The 16,491-nt window shown below is 36.1% G+C and overlaps 1 protein-coding gene across 6 annotated transcripts in view; it reads left to right on the forward strand.

The window, feature by feature from the left end:
- The first annotated feature begins 1,830 nt into the window (after positions 1–1,830).
- Positions 1,831–16,491, forward strand: part of ORC5 (origin recognition complex subunit 5) — a 216,152-nt gene continuing 201,491 nt past the window's right edge. For 4 of the 6 annotated variants that reach the window (XM_081147838.1, XM_081147840.1, XM_081147842.1 and 1 more), the window contains exons 1-5: positions 1,867–2,042; positions 4,557–4,649; positions 8,295–8,495; positions 12,253–12,327; positions 15,256–15,367. In XM_081147838.1, coding sequence (XP_081003964.1) covers positions 1,971–2,042; positions 4,557–4,649; positions 8,295–8,495; positions 12,253–12,327; positions 15,256–15,367 — 553 coding nt within the window. In that variant the 5' untranslated portion in view covers positions 1,867–1,970. Of the gene's footprint in view, positions 2,043–4,556; positions 4,650–8,294; positions 8,496–12,252; positions 12,328–15,255; positions 15,368–16,491 lie in introns of all 6 variants that reach the window. The other 2 variants (XM_081147843.1, XM_081147839.1) reach the window with 2 other exon arrangements.

Raw genomic sequence — 16,491 nt, forward strand, 5'->3', positions numbered from 1 at the left:
TCGCTGGTTTAAGCCATTATTGTTTGAACACTGCAATAGTCTTTTTAACAAGTCAAATTGATTTTAGAGAGGAAGGGAGAGGGGAAGAGAGAGAGAGAGAGAGAGAGAAACATCTATTTGTTGTTCCACTTATTTATACATTCATTGGGTGACTCTTTTAAGTGCCCTTCTGGGGGATTGAACTCACAACCTTGGTGTATCTGGACTATGCTCTAACCAACTGAGTTACCCAGCTGGAGTCCTGCCTAAAATATTTCATTGGCTCCTTGTGGCCTCCAAAGACATAGTCCTTTTAGCATAACATAAATTGTTCCCAACCTGACCTCCTGCGACTCACTAGTTTTTTTCTAGTCCCTGATATGGGATTGCCTGTTTGCTCCCTTTTGTCTTTTTCTTGTCCTTTTGCTCTTTTGCTTAGAATTTCTTTGGTGGTCTCACAGGTGAACCTTTTCTCTTTAGATGCAGTTTCTTGGTTTCCTCCTCTGGGAAACTTTCTTAAATCTGTCCAGGCATAAGGCACTTCCTTTCAGGTCAACAATTATTTATTGTCTGATTATTATGTATGTACCAGGAACTACAGTATATACTGAAAATGGAGCTATGAAGACAGGGTTTCCTGCTCTAATAAAGCATCTGGAGAGGGAGACCAACATTTAGATGATTAGTTATACTTTTGTTAAATGCTATAAAGATGTAGTGCTATAAAAACGTTTAACAGTCTTAAGAGGGTGGGTAAGGGCTAGCTTCCCTTAGGAAGAGATATTGAAAGATTTGATGGTCCTATTGTACCGTTTATCATTCTCTCAAAATATTTAGGCAACTGTATTTAAATTATTGCTTTAAATATATAATAAGAAATTCTAATATATTATAAGAATTCTAATATATTATAAGAAAATCATGATTATGAAAAGATCCTGTGGGTCATTAGAAATGCAAGAATCTGATCATGATGTCCACAATTTAAATCTAGGTATACCAGACACTAAGCATATAATCTTTTACTTCTAGCAATAACTCAGCTAGTGCTGTTATTATTCATGTTTTATAAATAACCAAGTTGAGATTCAAAATGAATGGTTCCGTGATTCTTCCAAGTTCTCTGTTCAGAAGTCATCAAGTAGCCCCAACCCAGGGGTTTCAGGAGCCCAAGTCCTCTTTTCACTACACACTTGTCTAATTGTTTATCTTCCCAGAATCTTCTAGTGTCTGGTTTCTGGCAGGCGTTCCAAGAATACATGCATGAGAAAGCCTTATGCCAAAGGTTGCAATATTTTCACTTGTTGCCTTCACCAACCTACACGAGGACTTCCTCCCTTAGGGAGAGGCGCTCCAAGATCTGGTTTCAGGCTTGCACCAAGACTAGCAATTCCAAGTTGCTCAATCCCATTACACTCTCTCTTTTACCACCCACCCAGGATAACACTAATTTCCCACACCCTTCTCAAGGAAAAAAATCCGAGTCTGTCTTGCCCATGCCCCTTTACGGGTGCGGGCCTCCGCTCCACGCCGGCCTAACATTCCTCCAGGTCTAAAGTTCCCGGGTAATCAAAATTTCTAAATTTGGGGCCTCAAGCAGGGAAAATCGAAGCCAGGGTTTCGCGGATCATTGGGAGCCCACAGAGCCCCCTTAGCTCTTTCAGTCCTATCTCTGTAGGGCCATCCTCGCGCCCTCTCGGCCTTTGGGTGGCAAAGGCTGCGGATGGAGATGCCCAACCCGAAGCTGCAGCCTGGGCAAAAACCCTCCCTCAGGAAAGCTCTCAGAGAACCCTACCTCACCCATTGAGACTAAGGCGGGGCAAAGCTACGCGTGCGCGCTGACGTCACGCCGACGCACGTCCGCGCTGGCCCCACCCACAACCCGCCGCCGGGTTTCCGGCGGGAGCGGGCGGTGATGTGGAGGTGAAGCTGCTGCTTGCTTCGTGAGACTAGCTGGCCGGGGGCTGCGCCGTCCCCTGGTAGCCGCCAGAATGCCTCACTTGGAAAACGTGGTGCTTTGTCGCGAGTCCCAAGTGTCCACGTTGCAGTCACTATTTGGAGAGGTATTGTGGCCAAACTATCTTTTCCAAATCCCGAGGCAAACGTGTCTGTGGTCTTGCGATGTGTTCTTTTTTTTTTCTTGTGTGGGTTGAGCATCTTTTGCGTTGAGGTAGGGAGCGTTGTACCGTCTATCCTACTTCACCCAAAGTAACTCGTGTTAGTCCCTTTAAAAGACCACTGCACCGGAAGCACCGGCCTGCACCGCAGGATGTTGGCACCGGACGTGTTCGTTTGCACGCGCCACACATTTGAAATGGTGTTAACCCAAGGTAGCCAGGTATCAGTTGCTTCTTATCTTCCCCAACTCAACAAGATTTTATACAGCAGGAGTGTTTGCAGATGTAACTTCGCACAATTTAGTGAGGTAGTTGGTGTAAGTCCAGTGTGGATCGGTGATGGTTTTCAAGGTGTGGATAGGAGAGGGCCAAAGCAGTGCTTCAGGTTTAAAAATTAAGCGGCTTTTCCAGAATTGTGAAAGCCCTGAAGAAGTCTAGTCCACACTTCTAGACTCGCAGTTCAGATGCTGTTGGAGAGAAGAGGTTAAGGGTCTTCTTTGGATGGACACCCATAGGAGAGTCCTTTTCATAGGCAGTAGGTAGCATTCACCAATTCAAAACTTATTTTTTATTATATTCTCACCTTTGGGGGAGGCCTTTTGATTCCTACACAGTATTTAGACTTGGAATTAATCAGACTTGGATCTTCTCTGTAAGGAGAGTAAATGAGAGTTTAGAGTTATGCTCATTATTTCACCCCCCTCCCCACTCCCCATTTTCTGGTTTGCCTGCTTAAGTCCTTTAAGTACTTTCATCCCTGGAAATGTTGGATGACAGTCTGAGGTTTAGTCATAATGCTTTCAGTTACAGTTAGCCATATTATCACTGAGCCGTTTTTTGGGTTATTCCCTATGCATTCCTTCCCTGGAGTTGATAAAACCAGATCACTCCAGCCAGAAGTGTTCCTCCTGAAAGAGAAATATTGGCAAATAGAGATTAGCAGTGTCAACATGGTATGGACCACAGAAAGGGTTTTGTCCTTTACTCTTACTGCAAATCATGTTTAACAATATTAATATCACTTTTCCGCAAGGTGCTGTGCACGTGGGACATACAAAAAACTAGTTCATATTTTTAAGCAGATTTATTTATTTGTTCAACAACAAATATTACTGAGCACCTTCTCTGTGTCAGGCACTGTGCCAGATTCTGGTTTATTGCAGTTTATGTTAGGGAGTTCTGTGAAGGTGAAAGGTTAAATAACAACGCAAAAGTTCAATTTAATTCTAGGGAACAATAGGAAAGATGTTATGAGGTGGGATATTATTAAGGACCAAATAGTGGATGCAGACAAGTGTGGCAGGATTCCAGAAATGGAGAGTTTTAGTGTAGCTTGAAAAAATTTGCTGAAGAATGTCTTGAACTTTAAAGAATTAAAGGTGAAATATAGTATTTGTTTAGCGAGATGTTCAGCAAATATGCTTTTAATTCTTGGGACAGAATTTTTGAGCCAGTTAATTTACAAGATTGTTACATACATTTTCAAAAATGGATTAGTGTATTAAAACATTAATTTTTAGTTTATTTAGAAATTATTTTCCTGTATAAATCTTGATTTCCAATATGTGTTGCAAAAGGAAAGGTATAACTTAGTGGCCAGAATGTAATAAATGTTTATGACTATTATTGTAGTGGTAGATGATAATCATAGAGACTCTACTTTCTCATGAAAATTGCATCATTTAATTTTCTTGTAATTATTTTTAAAATGTATATCATCTCACTAGACTATGAACTCTTCCAAAGCAGATTTTGGCTTTAACTGATATTTATACTCTTCATTGCATCATTGTTTTCAGCATTTAATAGGTGTCTAATAAATGTTCGTTACGTGACTGAAGCATATTTGTAGTATTGCTTTTTGCTAGGCAGCTGACTCTTAATGTACTGCAGAAGAATCTTGAAATTGATGCCCTGGCTGGGTGGCTCAGTTGGTTGGGCATTGTCCTATGCCCCCATAGGTGGCAGGTTTGATTCCTGGTTACGGCACATGCCCAGATTTCGGGATGATCCCAAGTTAGGGGCATGCAGGAGGCAGCCAATTGATGTTTCTCTCCCTCTCCTTTTCTCTTTCTCTAAAAGTCAGTTAAAAAAAAGATAAAAATGGATTATGGTCAAATTATCCTTGAAAAGTCTCTTAAATTGCCTATAAAATCTCCTTTGAAAATATAACAGTTTGTATATATAAACCTGTACAATAATATAAAAGTGTGGGTATATATACTATATAATATATAAGCCAAGTATAATTTTTCAGAAATTTTAATTTCTTATCAGAGAAAGTGCTTAAGACTTGAATTCAAGTAAATTCAAAGTGTGGTGATGACGCCACTCTATACTCATTGTTAAAATAATGTGGATTGCATATTTTACTTTACCATATAAAACTTTCTTGCATGTTAATAAATATTTATTTTCTCTTTTGTATGTACAGACTGACAATCATCTTTTCTCCCCTAGAGACATCATTTCAGCCTTCCATCCATTTTTATTTATGGACATACTGCCAGTGGAAAGACCTATGTCACACAAACTTTGTTGAAAACTTTAGAGGTAAGAATAACCCCAAGCTCAGTATTAATTGATTTGTGTTCAGAGTCCTAGAAATGGAAGGGATCTAGGAGATTATTTAGTCCCGTTTACCTTTCTCTGAAGGAATATCATCTACATAAAACATTTCTGACCAACTTTTGTTTGAATACCTTCAAAGACTATAAACTTCAGAAAGGATTGTTAGATAACTTGAGCCTTTATGTTAGAAAGTTATTTTTTATTTCATTGGCTGATAATATTTGGGAAGAACACATATGATGATAAATTCTTCACAAAATATTAAAATCTTTTTCTTTTACTTTTTTTTTAAAATTTATCTTTATTGTTGAAAGTATTACAGGTGTCCCATTTTTTCCCCCCCAGTTGACCCCCTCCACCTCACTCCCACCCCCTCTCCAGGCCTTTACCCCATTATTGTGTGTGTCTATGGGTTATGCATATATGCATATAACTTCTTTGGTTAATCTCTTCCCACCCTCCACCCCCTTCCCTCTTCCCTCTTCCCTCTACCCCCTGAAATATGATCGTCTCTTGCATGTGTCAATGTCTCTGGATCTATTTAGTTTGTCAGATTCTTTTGTTCATTAGCTTCTTCTTAAAGAAGATCCTTCAACATTTCCTGTAGTGCTGGTCTGGTGGTGATGAACTCCTTTAGCTTTTCCTTGTCTGAGAAGCTCTTTATCTGACCTTCACTTCTAAATGATAGCTTTGCTGGATAGAGTCATCTTGGTTGTAGAAAATCTTTTTCTTTTCCATTGTTGTATTTATAATATTTATACTGATAATCCTGAAGCTCCACAGATACAAAACTGACTATCTCATCTTTACCCTGCCTTTCTTCCAATATTGCCTATCAGAGTGAATGGTGTCAATATTCACATAGTTGTCAGAACTTTCTCTTTACTCCTCTCTCATCCTTGCTCTTCCAGTAAATGGAACCAGTAAACATGTTCTACTCATTCTGCATTATTAATGTCTTGACTTCATGTACCTTTAATCATAGTCATTGGTAATCAGCTTCATTTACCATTGTTTCTTCCATGTATTTCTGCAACAATCTCAGTGCAATCTGTCTTTCACCCCATACCAGTTCATGAAAATCTCACTTAAGATCATTAGGAAAATATTTAAGTGCTTTGTCTGATATATAAGACCCCAGATAAGCAGATTCAGTTTATTTTTCATAATCTCTAAGAATTTGGACTGGAGAGTCAGGCAGACTCATGTTCTTCTTCTGGATTTACCACTTAATGCTTTCCCTATCTGAAAATGGGCTAATAGTGACAACATTTGGAATTGTTGTGAGAATTAAATAAGTTAATACATGAAAAGTGCTTAGTATGGTACTTAGTATGTAATAAGCACTCAATGAAGGTTAGCTGCTATTATTAATGACTATTTCCACACCGTATGTCATGTTCTGGGCCAGGATGAGCAAACTTTTTCTTAAGGGCCAGATAGTAAATATTTTAGGCTTGTAGACCATATAGTTTCTATCACAATTACTCAACTCTGCCTTAGTGTGAAAGTAGTTGTGGACAATATCTATCTGAAGAGGTATGGCTGTGTTCTAATACAATTTTATCAAAACATGGCCAGCCTGTAGGCTGTATAGTTTCATTTTCCCAATCCTAAGCTCTAGCTCTGAGGGTGCACGTTTTATTTAGCATACTAAATGACTTATAGTTCCTGCTCTGACTTTCAGGCCTTGGCACATAATGCTCCCTTTGCTTGGAATAGCTTCCCTGTATTCACTTGCTCGCCTCTATTATGCTGTTGCTTGGCAAATGTTTATGTATTTTGCTAGATTTTCTTGTACTTATACCTTGGGAAGCCAGTCTTGACTCTCTAAGGCAGGGGTGGGGAGCCTTTTTTCTGCCAAGGCCCATTTGGATATTTATAACATCATTCTCAGGCCATACAAAATTGCCAGCTCAAAAATTAGCTATGAAAAAAGCTCCTAGATTTACTGAATTTCAAGTCCTGCCTGTTGTTGCTTTGGCAGGGCCAGACCAAATGATTTTGAGGGCCATATATGGCCCTCGGGCTGGATGTTCCCCACCCTTGCTCTAGTGTGTTAGATTCTCCTCTGTTGTGCAACCTAAGCATTTTGTGCTTAATTCTGTCATAATACTTAGCCCTTTTAGCTGTTTCATTGTATTTGTGTTTTGCTGGCTCAAGACTGAGTTTCTTGAGATTATCCTCATCACAAAGCACAGTGTTTGACACATATCAACTTGTGAAATTTAACCTTTGATCCCTAAAAACACCTGTGCATTTTAACAGTATGGATGCCTGGCATTCATACCAGACTCACATCTGAGTGTACAAGATCCTGGATCAGGCATTTGCACTTAAGAACCCTGAGTATGAAGTGTCCATATATATATATTTACATAAAAGCGTGAAAACTGAATAAGGAAGTTATATAGTTAAGGCATATATTTCACTTTTTAACATTATAATTTTTGCTGCTATTTAATCATTGTAATTAAATAATGACTATTAGTACTTCTGATACAAGTACACAAAGAGACCCTTAGAATATGCTGCCATTAAAGGTCATGCATAGTACACAGATGGTCATAAGCAAGACACTTATTCAGAATGGAGAGCTTGTGGCTTCTAGTTCATAAAGGAATGGGAATAAAGGAAGTCAGCAAATGATGGTAAAACTGTGCCTAAGTAAATATAATGTAGCCTTAGTTGCACCATTACTCAGAGAAAGAAAAGCGCCCTTATTGGGTGAGATTTATAGGATATCACTAAAAATAGTTATAAGTTCCATTGCTTGTGCCAGTGCCACAAGTTGTCTTCCTCTGAATGATCAGTACTGCTTTTGTTATTTCATCATGAAAATCTGTATTTGTGAGCAAGCCTTTTGTTTCCTTGTTAATTTAGGAATTACCTCCATTTTGATAGTTATCTAAATAAAGAGCTAGTTCTCAATCCTCATAGGAGGATTACTATGGTGTCTAACTCTTACATTTCTTTTTTTGATCTAGGTTCATTCATCATTAAGGACATTATCTTAAAATTCTAAACGTGAAATTTCTACTAAGAATTTTAACATTCAAACGTGCTTGGGTTTCCTTATAAGAATTTTTTAGAGGAAAATACAAGTTTGCTTTGAATCCCTGTAGGAAACAAATGTCAAACTCAAATAATTGAAATGAGTTTAATGAAGAGACTATTTTACAAGGGTTGAAGAAATGTTAAGGGAACCAATAAGGGATGGTGAAGCAGTGATAGCCTTTACCTCTCCCAGACCTGAACAGGCCACAGGAGGGAGTTGCTATCAAACTCCCACAAGAACTGTAGCCTTTGACTAACGGCTACACACCTGGGGCTGTGGCCTTTGGTGGGGCTGGAAATCAAGGAAATAAATATTCAACTTCTCTCTCTTACTACTCTCCTTTAGTCTCCTGCTGGTTCTTCCCATCGGCTGAATCCAGTCAGTGCCAAAAAATAAGAGAGAGTCTGGGTGATACAGTGTGTAATGTTCAGACTTCTGGGACACAGAGCAGGTTGGAAGATTGTGGGGTATAGGTTTAAAAGGGCAAATGGGAAATATCTAGCAGAGTTACACTTGTGTATGTATGTGTTTTTTTCTACTTACACTTTTTTTTTGTTTTTTGTTTTTAGCTCCCACATGTCTTTGTGAATTGTGTTGAATGCTTTACCTTGAGGCTGCTTTTGGAACAAATTTTAAACAAGTTGAATCATTTTAGTTCTTCAGAGGATGGATGTTCTACTCAGATAACCTGTGACACATTTAATGATTTCGTTCGCTTGTTTAAACAAGTAACCGAAGCCAAAAGTCTCAAGGATCAGACAGTATATATTGTAAGTATTTAATTTCATATATTATCTCTTATTTGAAAACTGGTTTGTTTATTAGCTCATTTTCCATATATTTGTTTTGAGTCATATACAAATTTGTTTTAAGTCTCATATGCAGTGCTCTATGCAAAGTGCTTTGGGATACAAAAATGTTGTAGGTATATTTCTTATTCAAAGGAAATTTTGGTTTAATAGAAGAGTTATGACATATAAACTGACATATGACTATATGCAGAATGTGATCTAATAACCGTGAGATACAAAGTACTGACTTAGGCATATTTGGTTTAGCTTCAGGAGGTGATAACATTTGAGATAGACCGAAAAGAATGATTAGAGTGTTAATAGGATGAAACTGAGGAAGAGGGATTTCATTTGGAGGAATTATATAAGCAAATGCATACAGATGGGAATGAATGTCAAATAGTCTAGTTTTAGTGGGTTATAAGTTTGAAGGGAGAAAAAGGAAGACTAGAAAGGTAGGTGGTGGAAGATCGTTATTTCATTTTTCTAGTTAGTGAGAGAAGATAGTGACAATTTTAGAGCAACAAATGTGCTTTAGGAAGATTACTCTGAAGGCATATTGAATAGGTGGGTTGGAGGGGGTGAATGAGCGAAGGCCAGAAGAATGGTTTTGAGGCGTTTGTAGCTGTTTACATTAGAGGAAATTTGGGCCTGGACTAGAGTTGGGCATGATATGCAGAAAGGAATAAATGGAAGAGACAGCAAAAGGTCAAACTTGTCAATTGTATATGGGTTAGGTTTGTGGGGAAGGATGAATCAACTAATTTTTGGTTGGCTAAGTTTAAATTGTAGTTGTTACATCAATGTGAAAATCTTCAGCAGATAGCTAAAAATGTAGAGTGTTTTACATTAGTGAATTTTTTATAATACTTTAAGAAAATGACCTTTTTAAGAAAATGATTGTCTATGGAATTGGAATTGAATGGAGTATTCCAAGCAAAGAGGTTTATATGAGAGTACAAAGATTAGAGCGTGCCTTGTATATTCAAAGAATATCAGGGAGGTCATTGAAGCTGGAATAGTTTAAGTAAAGGGGACAGTGGTAATATTGAGAATCAATGGAAGATTGCAAGGATAGAAGCATGTAGACTAGTGTTATGGATTGATTTGTTTCCTCCAGAAATTCATACATTGAAGTTCTAACTCCTGATACCTCAGAATATGACCTTTTTTGGAAATGGGGTCATTGCAATTCTAATTATTTAAGATGAAGTCATACTAAAGTAGTTTGGACCCCTAATTCAATATGATTGGTGTCCTTATAAAAAGGAAGTATGGAGACAGACGTGCACGTGGGAGAATGCCATGTAAAGATTGGATTTATGCTGCCATAAGCCAAGGGACTAACAGAAGCTAGGAGATAGGCCTAGAACAGATTTTTTTCTCTAGCACTTCAGAGGAAGCACAGCCCTACCAGCACCTAGATCTTGGACTTCTAGCTTCCAGAAATGTGGAACAATAAATTTCTGTTGTTTAAACCATGCTGTTTTGGTGCTTCGTTATGGTAGCCCAGGAAACCAGTACAATTAGTTAATGAGGTATTTTAATAATCTAGGGAAGATATATTGGCTTAGACCAGCTTAGTAGCAATGGAGGTGGTAAGAAGCGGTCTGGATATATTTGAAGGTAAAGTTGACAGAATTTTCTGATAGGTTGAGTGTGGAGGAGGGAAAGAAATCAGGATGATTCAGAAGTTTGTGTGCACCTGAAAGGATGGAGTTGTCAGTATCTAAATGGAGAAAACTATAGCAAGTGGGGTCTTTCTGTGGGGAAAAGAGTAACCAGGAATTTGGTTTGCAGCATGGTAAGTCCTACAGAGATGTTGAATTGGCACTTGGACATTTGAGTTTGAGGCCAAGAGAGGTCCAATGTGGAGATGGTTTTTTTGAATTATGAACATAGGGGGGTAGTACTTGAAGCTGTGAAACTGGATTAGTCACCAAGAGTGTTTGAGTTAGAAAAGAGGTGAGTCCTGTGACTGAGTCTCCTGTGGCACTCCAGTGTTCAGGGAATGAGGAGATGAAGAAAAAACAAGGAGATAGAAGAAGTCAGTGGTGTACCAAGAAAGGTTGGGAGAATGCAGTGTTCTAGAAGTCTTGCTAAGCTGCCTTTTCCTGGCCATTTGGCTAGAGAGAGCAGACTTTTGGGGCTTTTTTGGTCTATGCTTGTTGGCCTTTCTGTGTTACGGCTTCTTCAGCTCTACATCTGGGATATGTGAGGCGATCAAGACAACTTAGGCAGTTTACTGTCTGACATTAGTTGCCATTCCTCTGATCTGAAGTCCCTAGCTGGTCTGCTTACTTCCCTTCACCTTTCAGAACCCTGCTTCTTTTATATATAATAGTCAAGATTTTTAGTTTCACTTGGGAGAAAGAGTAGGAAAAAGTACATTTATTCCATCTTTTCAGAAGCAGAAGTCTTTTTTTTTTTTTTAATGCAAGTGCATAGTGAAGAATACAGCAACTGTTAGTACAGTTTGGCATCATTACCATTTTGAATTATGCTAAAGAGGCTCTAGTTTAACTTACTCTTGCTTTTGCACCACCAGTGCAAACGTCAACATGGTGAAAAAGGCAAATCATATTTTAATATTACTATGAAAATAATTTTAACCTTGCCAACCTCCCTCCCCAGGGGGCCACAGATCACCCTTCAAAAACAGTTGGTCTTTCCCTGAGGTAGGGTAGGAGGCAAGATCATTGGTGGAGAGGAATTTAAGGAACATCCACCATATCAGAAGAGGGTCATTCATGTAGGTTTGAAATATCAAAAAATATATAGGAATTTTATTAGAGAAGCGATAGAAACTGTAATATTTGAGAATGAGGAGGAATGACTGCAGAATATGTGAATGACTTCAGCAAGTAGAATTTCAAATGGGTGACATCCTCAAACAGGTTTTTAAAAAATTTTTAACTTTTTTTAATGGAAATTTTAAACATATAAAAAGAATAGTATAGTGTACCCAAATGAATCCATTACTAACATGTGGCCAGACTTTTGGGTCATCTGTACCCCATTCATTGTTCCCTGAGTCACATCATGTGATCCACTAAAATATATGTATGTACTGCATCTACCCTGTATATCTCCTATATTATGTATATCATATATATGTTATTTTTAAAACTATGTACCTGTACTGTATCTCTATAGTATATGTACTATATATCTCTAAAAGATAAGTACCTTTTTAAAAAAACACAGTCCTAATAGCATTATCTTAACAGTTAAATAAACAGGGTTTAGCATGCAGTTAAACTTCAAGCAAGAAGAGTTGTACATGATGAGATTCAGAATTTTCTGTGTCTTTCTCTCAGGTCAGAAAGAGCTGTAATTTTTGTTCACGGTAGACATGTTTCTTTTATCAAATGGAAGAGAAGAATGCACATGGTCGTATTTCTTAGAAACCTAAGAAAATGTCCTTAGAGCACCTTATATCATTATCTTTTTAATAGTATACCTGTAAAATAAACCTTTTTAATGGAGCTCAAAGTCACTCATTTTCTACTTAGAAATTTGAGTTAAAACATGTCATAAATAGTCCCTTTTTAACTTATTTGACCTATTTAAAATGTCTTCCACAAATGTAAATAGCAATTAAAAAATTAGTTTTTCTTTTTAACATGGAATGTTCAATTCTTGAATTGTACATTATTAATATTTATAATATTTGTAAATGTTTTGTAAAGGGCTTTGCAAATTTATATTGATGCCGCTTTTCTTTTTTTATAAGGTTCTAGACAAAGCAGAGTATCTAAGAGATATGGAAGCAAATATTTTGCCTGGGTTTCTTAGGTTGCAAGAATTGGTAAGTAATGTATGAGAGTTTTTTCCCTATGGCCTAATCAATAGATTGTGTTGTCAACTTTTTTCCTTTTGCCAATTTGATAGGTGAGAAATGACACACATCTTAATATATTAATTTGCATTTCTCTATTATGAGTGAAATTAGCATTTTTTCAAAGTTAAAGCAATTTGTGATTTGATAACAGTTCAATTTTAGCTTTTTATTTATAATTGTAAGTGACTAACACTGCTTTCTAGTGAAAGATTTTAGGTATTTGCTAGAATAAATGGCAGTGGGCTAGACTTTGAACTTCCTGCAAAAATTTAAAAATTTTCTTTTCAGTAATTTAAGAAAATAATGATATGTCAATTCTGGATCATTTCAAATTCTATATATGGTCACTGTGTCAGAACCAGCTTTGTATTTTAATTTACAATTGTGTTGGCATTGAATGGTATTCGTACTACTTTTATTGTCATGACCTGGGAAAAGAGCATGCATCTTTCTTCATGTGTGTATGTGTCAGGTGAAAGCCAAGTATTATTACTGCAAAAACAGGGTTTTACAGTAGTTTAAATAAATAAATTGGTGAGAGAATTCATTGTTCACCAATATCAGTTGGTATAAGAATGCTAAACTCAAAATAACTGTGGCTGTTTCTTATTAGAGTCATGTTCACAAAGCGAGCAAAGATTTTGTTTGAGCAAAGTATTGTTCATCATATTCAGTTATTATTAATTTAAATTTTTTTGGTTTTCTAATTTTTCATGAACTTATAAATTTATGTTGGTTTTATAATTTCCTAAGTGCTTTGAGAATAAATAATTTATATTTACCTGGTTTTATGGCTGTATTATTTAAGTATTAAGTAACATTATAATAAATTTAAGGATATTTAGGGATAGTGCTTAGAGTATTTCCAACTTTGAAAAGTTAAACACATTGCTCAAATTTGAGAAACTGCTAGAAGTTCAAAGAGGCTTTCCACGTGCCACTGAAACATTATGTGCCTAAGGCCGACTCCTAAAATTCACTTTTAGTGATAATTTTCTAGGGATAATATGGAAAGGACTGGAGGAGATTAAGTATAGTTCTTGGTGGCCTATCTTGGAAATTTCCTGTCACGGTCCAGCCTCTTGCAGTTTGATTAGCTCTTGGCGTTTTACTACTGAGATCAGGAATCCATCTTGTTTGAGCAATGTCTCCTCCTCTCTTTTATTATTTTGTTGTGTTTGCGTGTCCACGTCCAATATTTCCCATTGCTTTGGTCTAGAACTCCCTGTAAGGAATCCAGAGGGCATTACTGCTATCCTCTTGCCCTTCCAGGGTAGCTTTCCCCATTTTTTCCTGTCATGTCCAGTAATGGTGATTATGCGTCCCTTCACAGTAGTTAGGTGTTTTACTTTTGTTTTAGTCTTAATTAGGGAAACTGAAGAAAATTAAAAGATGTACAGTAATATTCATTCTACCAGGAAAGAGAATTGTTGTCTCACATTTCTGAATACCTGCCTGGTTTTTTTTTAAATGTATTTCATTTAAGAGAAATATAGCAAAAGCATTTTCCATTTTTTATACTAAATATTTATGTGAGTAAAATGAAGTTTAAATTATGATGGTTGCTGTATATTGCAGTACTTTCAGATGAACAGATGAGAACATTACCAACTTAAAATCCTTTCAGACTGACAAATACATTTTTTTAATCTCTCAGTATTTTTAACTGATTTTATAAAATGCTTTTGAAGAATCATATCTTAAAACAAAAACAACTCAATGATTTGAATCAAAATTGTGTTTAGAGCATACTTTTTTACCCCTATAGAAATAAATTCAAGGATTCTTAAAAATTAATGAATCTATAAGACAAAAAAGCATTTGAAAGTAAAAATATTTTTCTTTCATAAAGATGCTATATTTTTTGTCAGCCAAAAGAATTTTTTCTAACTAATGAAAAGTGGAATATAAGATTATATATAAGCTAGGAATCAATAAATATTAAATTACCATCAAAGTACAGTATAATTTATGAGATAGGGCTCTAAGAATAGTTATAGAACAAAACAGCTTTCGCTTTTTAGTTTTAATTATGGAAACTGAAGAAAATTAAAAGATGCGCAGTGATCTCCACTCTACCAGAAAAGAATTCTTGTTGAAGCTGCTTGTCAACTTGGGAGATGTCAAAAAGGATATGGGAAAAATTAAAATTTGTGTTGAGAATGCAGAGGTATCTATAGATAAATTCTCACTAGCATGCATAGGGCATTTGTGGCCACTCTGTAGAAAGATAACATACATGGTGGGCTGTTCTCTTAATGTTCTTTTTCTATACTAATTATAATTTCTAAATATACTTCAAAAGATCTCTGTTTACTTAACATTGGTATTTTAGATCATACTTGTTTGTGTTTTTAATGTATATGCAAAGTCAATTTTACTTAATAATTTGTGTGAAAATACCCTTTAAAAAAACTTACGTTTTCCTAACAGTAATAATGTGGTTACATAATATGGCTTAATCTGTTTTTCTTCAACTCATATTTCTTTTTTTCTGGGTTGTTGTAGCCATTTTCATAGTGAGAGATGTTAAGTTTTGCCTTTTTTGTTTATTAATTGAAAGCTAATGATTTCTTTGAAAATGCCTATAAAAAGGTTTTGTCTTAATTATTTATGCAAATGTGTTTCTTAAATTCTATAAGTTGTAGCTTCATGGGTAACTGAAATGCTGATTAACCTAGAAGTTTTATGGAAATTCCAAGTAATTATGTATGAAAATATACAAGTGGATGAACTCCTTGATTAGGTTTTCTAAGTGTGGCATATTAACATGCAAATAATTTGTTATATGTTGGAACTTGGCTCAATTTATTTGAAAGTAAAATTCAAATGAAATTACTGCCCTGATTAAGATTTTTAAATGCAAAGTTACTTTTATTTCTTTTTCTTTTACAGACTGACAGAAATGTGACTGTTATCTTTCTCAGTGAAATTATTTGGGAAAAATTTCGTCCAAATACAGGATGCTTTGAGCCATTTGTCTTGTATTTCCCTGATTATAGCATAGGTAAATTTTAAAACATTATTTTGACAAGTGATATTCAATAAAATAGTCTGTGGAAGATTAAGCTAGCATGTTCAGATGGGAATACTCTCATGTCTTAATCTGTTAAAGTTTACGTCCAATTTAAAATAAAATATTGCTTATGTTTCTACATTTATAGAGGTTTTATTTTGGAACTCTGAGGGGTTATTCTTGTGTAATTACTACAATTTTTTGAATAAGCACTTCTCACATATTTGTGCTAATGGTTTGTTTTCACATTTTTTAGCTAGTACGTTCAAATGTAAGTATTGCAGTTGTAACACCCATACAAATAAGAATCAGACTAGGTTGCAAAGCACGTTAAACTGAAATCTTTACTTACCATGAACTTAGCTTAAGTACTATGTAAGATGTATTTTTGATTTTGTAAATCTCATTTTTTATTATTGTAACTCTTAGAGTACCAATTACTAGCCCTTGTGTTTCTCTTTTTTTTTTTTTTTGGCTTGTCTTTAATCTTAAATTTTATAGATCTTGATGGTTTTATTTTTGGATAAAAACAAAAGCTTTTTGTGTTCCTGAATAGTTTTGTAGATTAATACTGGGATGTCACTATACAAATATGATACTTCTGATTCACAGAGTATAACTGTGAAGCATAAGATTGTTAGTAGGCTTTGAAAAAAAATATCATTCCTTGACCTTGGCCTCATTAACATTATCCTTCTGAACTAATCAGCTGTAAATATTCGTCGTTAAGATCAACACCTTTTTGCCTATTTTCACAAGAACAGCAATCAAAAAACACCTTCTGCGTTAACTAATTAACTGAGATTTTTAAACAAAGAACCCAAGAATAGATGATTGGAGCCCTTATTTTAAATAGCTTCTCTTTCTTTTTTTTCTTTCCTCATTGCTTTTTAGAGAGAGTGGAAGAGAGAGAGAGAGAGAGACCCAGAAATATCGATGTGAGAGACATGTCGTTTGGTTGCCTCCTGCACACGCCCTGACTGGGCTGGGGATCAAGCCTGCAACTGGGTATATGCCCTTGGCCAGAATCAAACCTGGGACCCTTCAGTCTTCGGGCCAACTCTCTGACCATAGAGCAAACCGGCTGGGGCTCAATAGCTTCTCTTTCATGAAAA

The sequence above is a fragment of the Miniopterus schreibersii genome (assembly GCF_964146895.1).
Source record: "Miniopterus schreibersii genome assembly, chromosome: 9".
In the NCBI taxonomy this organism is placed as follows: Eukaryota; Metazoa; Chordata; class Mammalia; order Chiroptera; family Miniopteridae; genus Miniopterus; species Miniopterus schreibersii.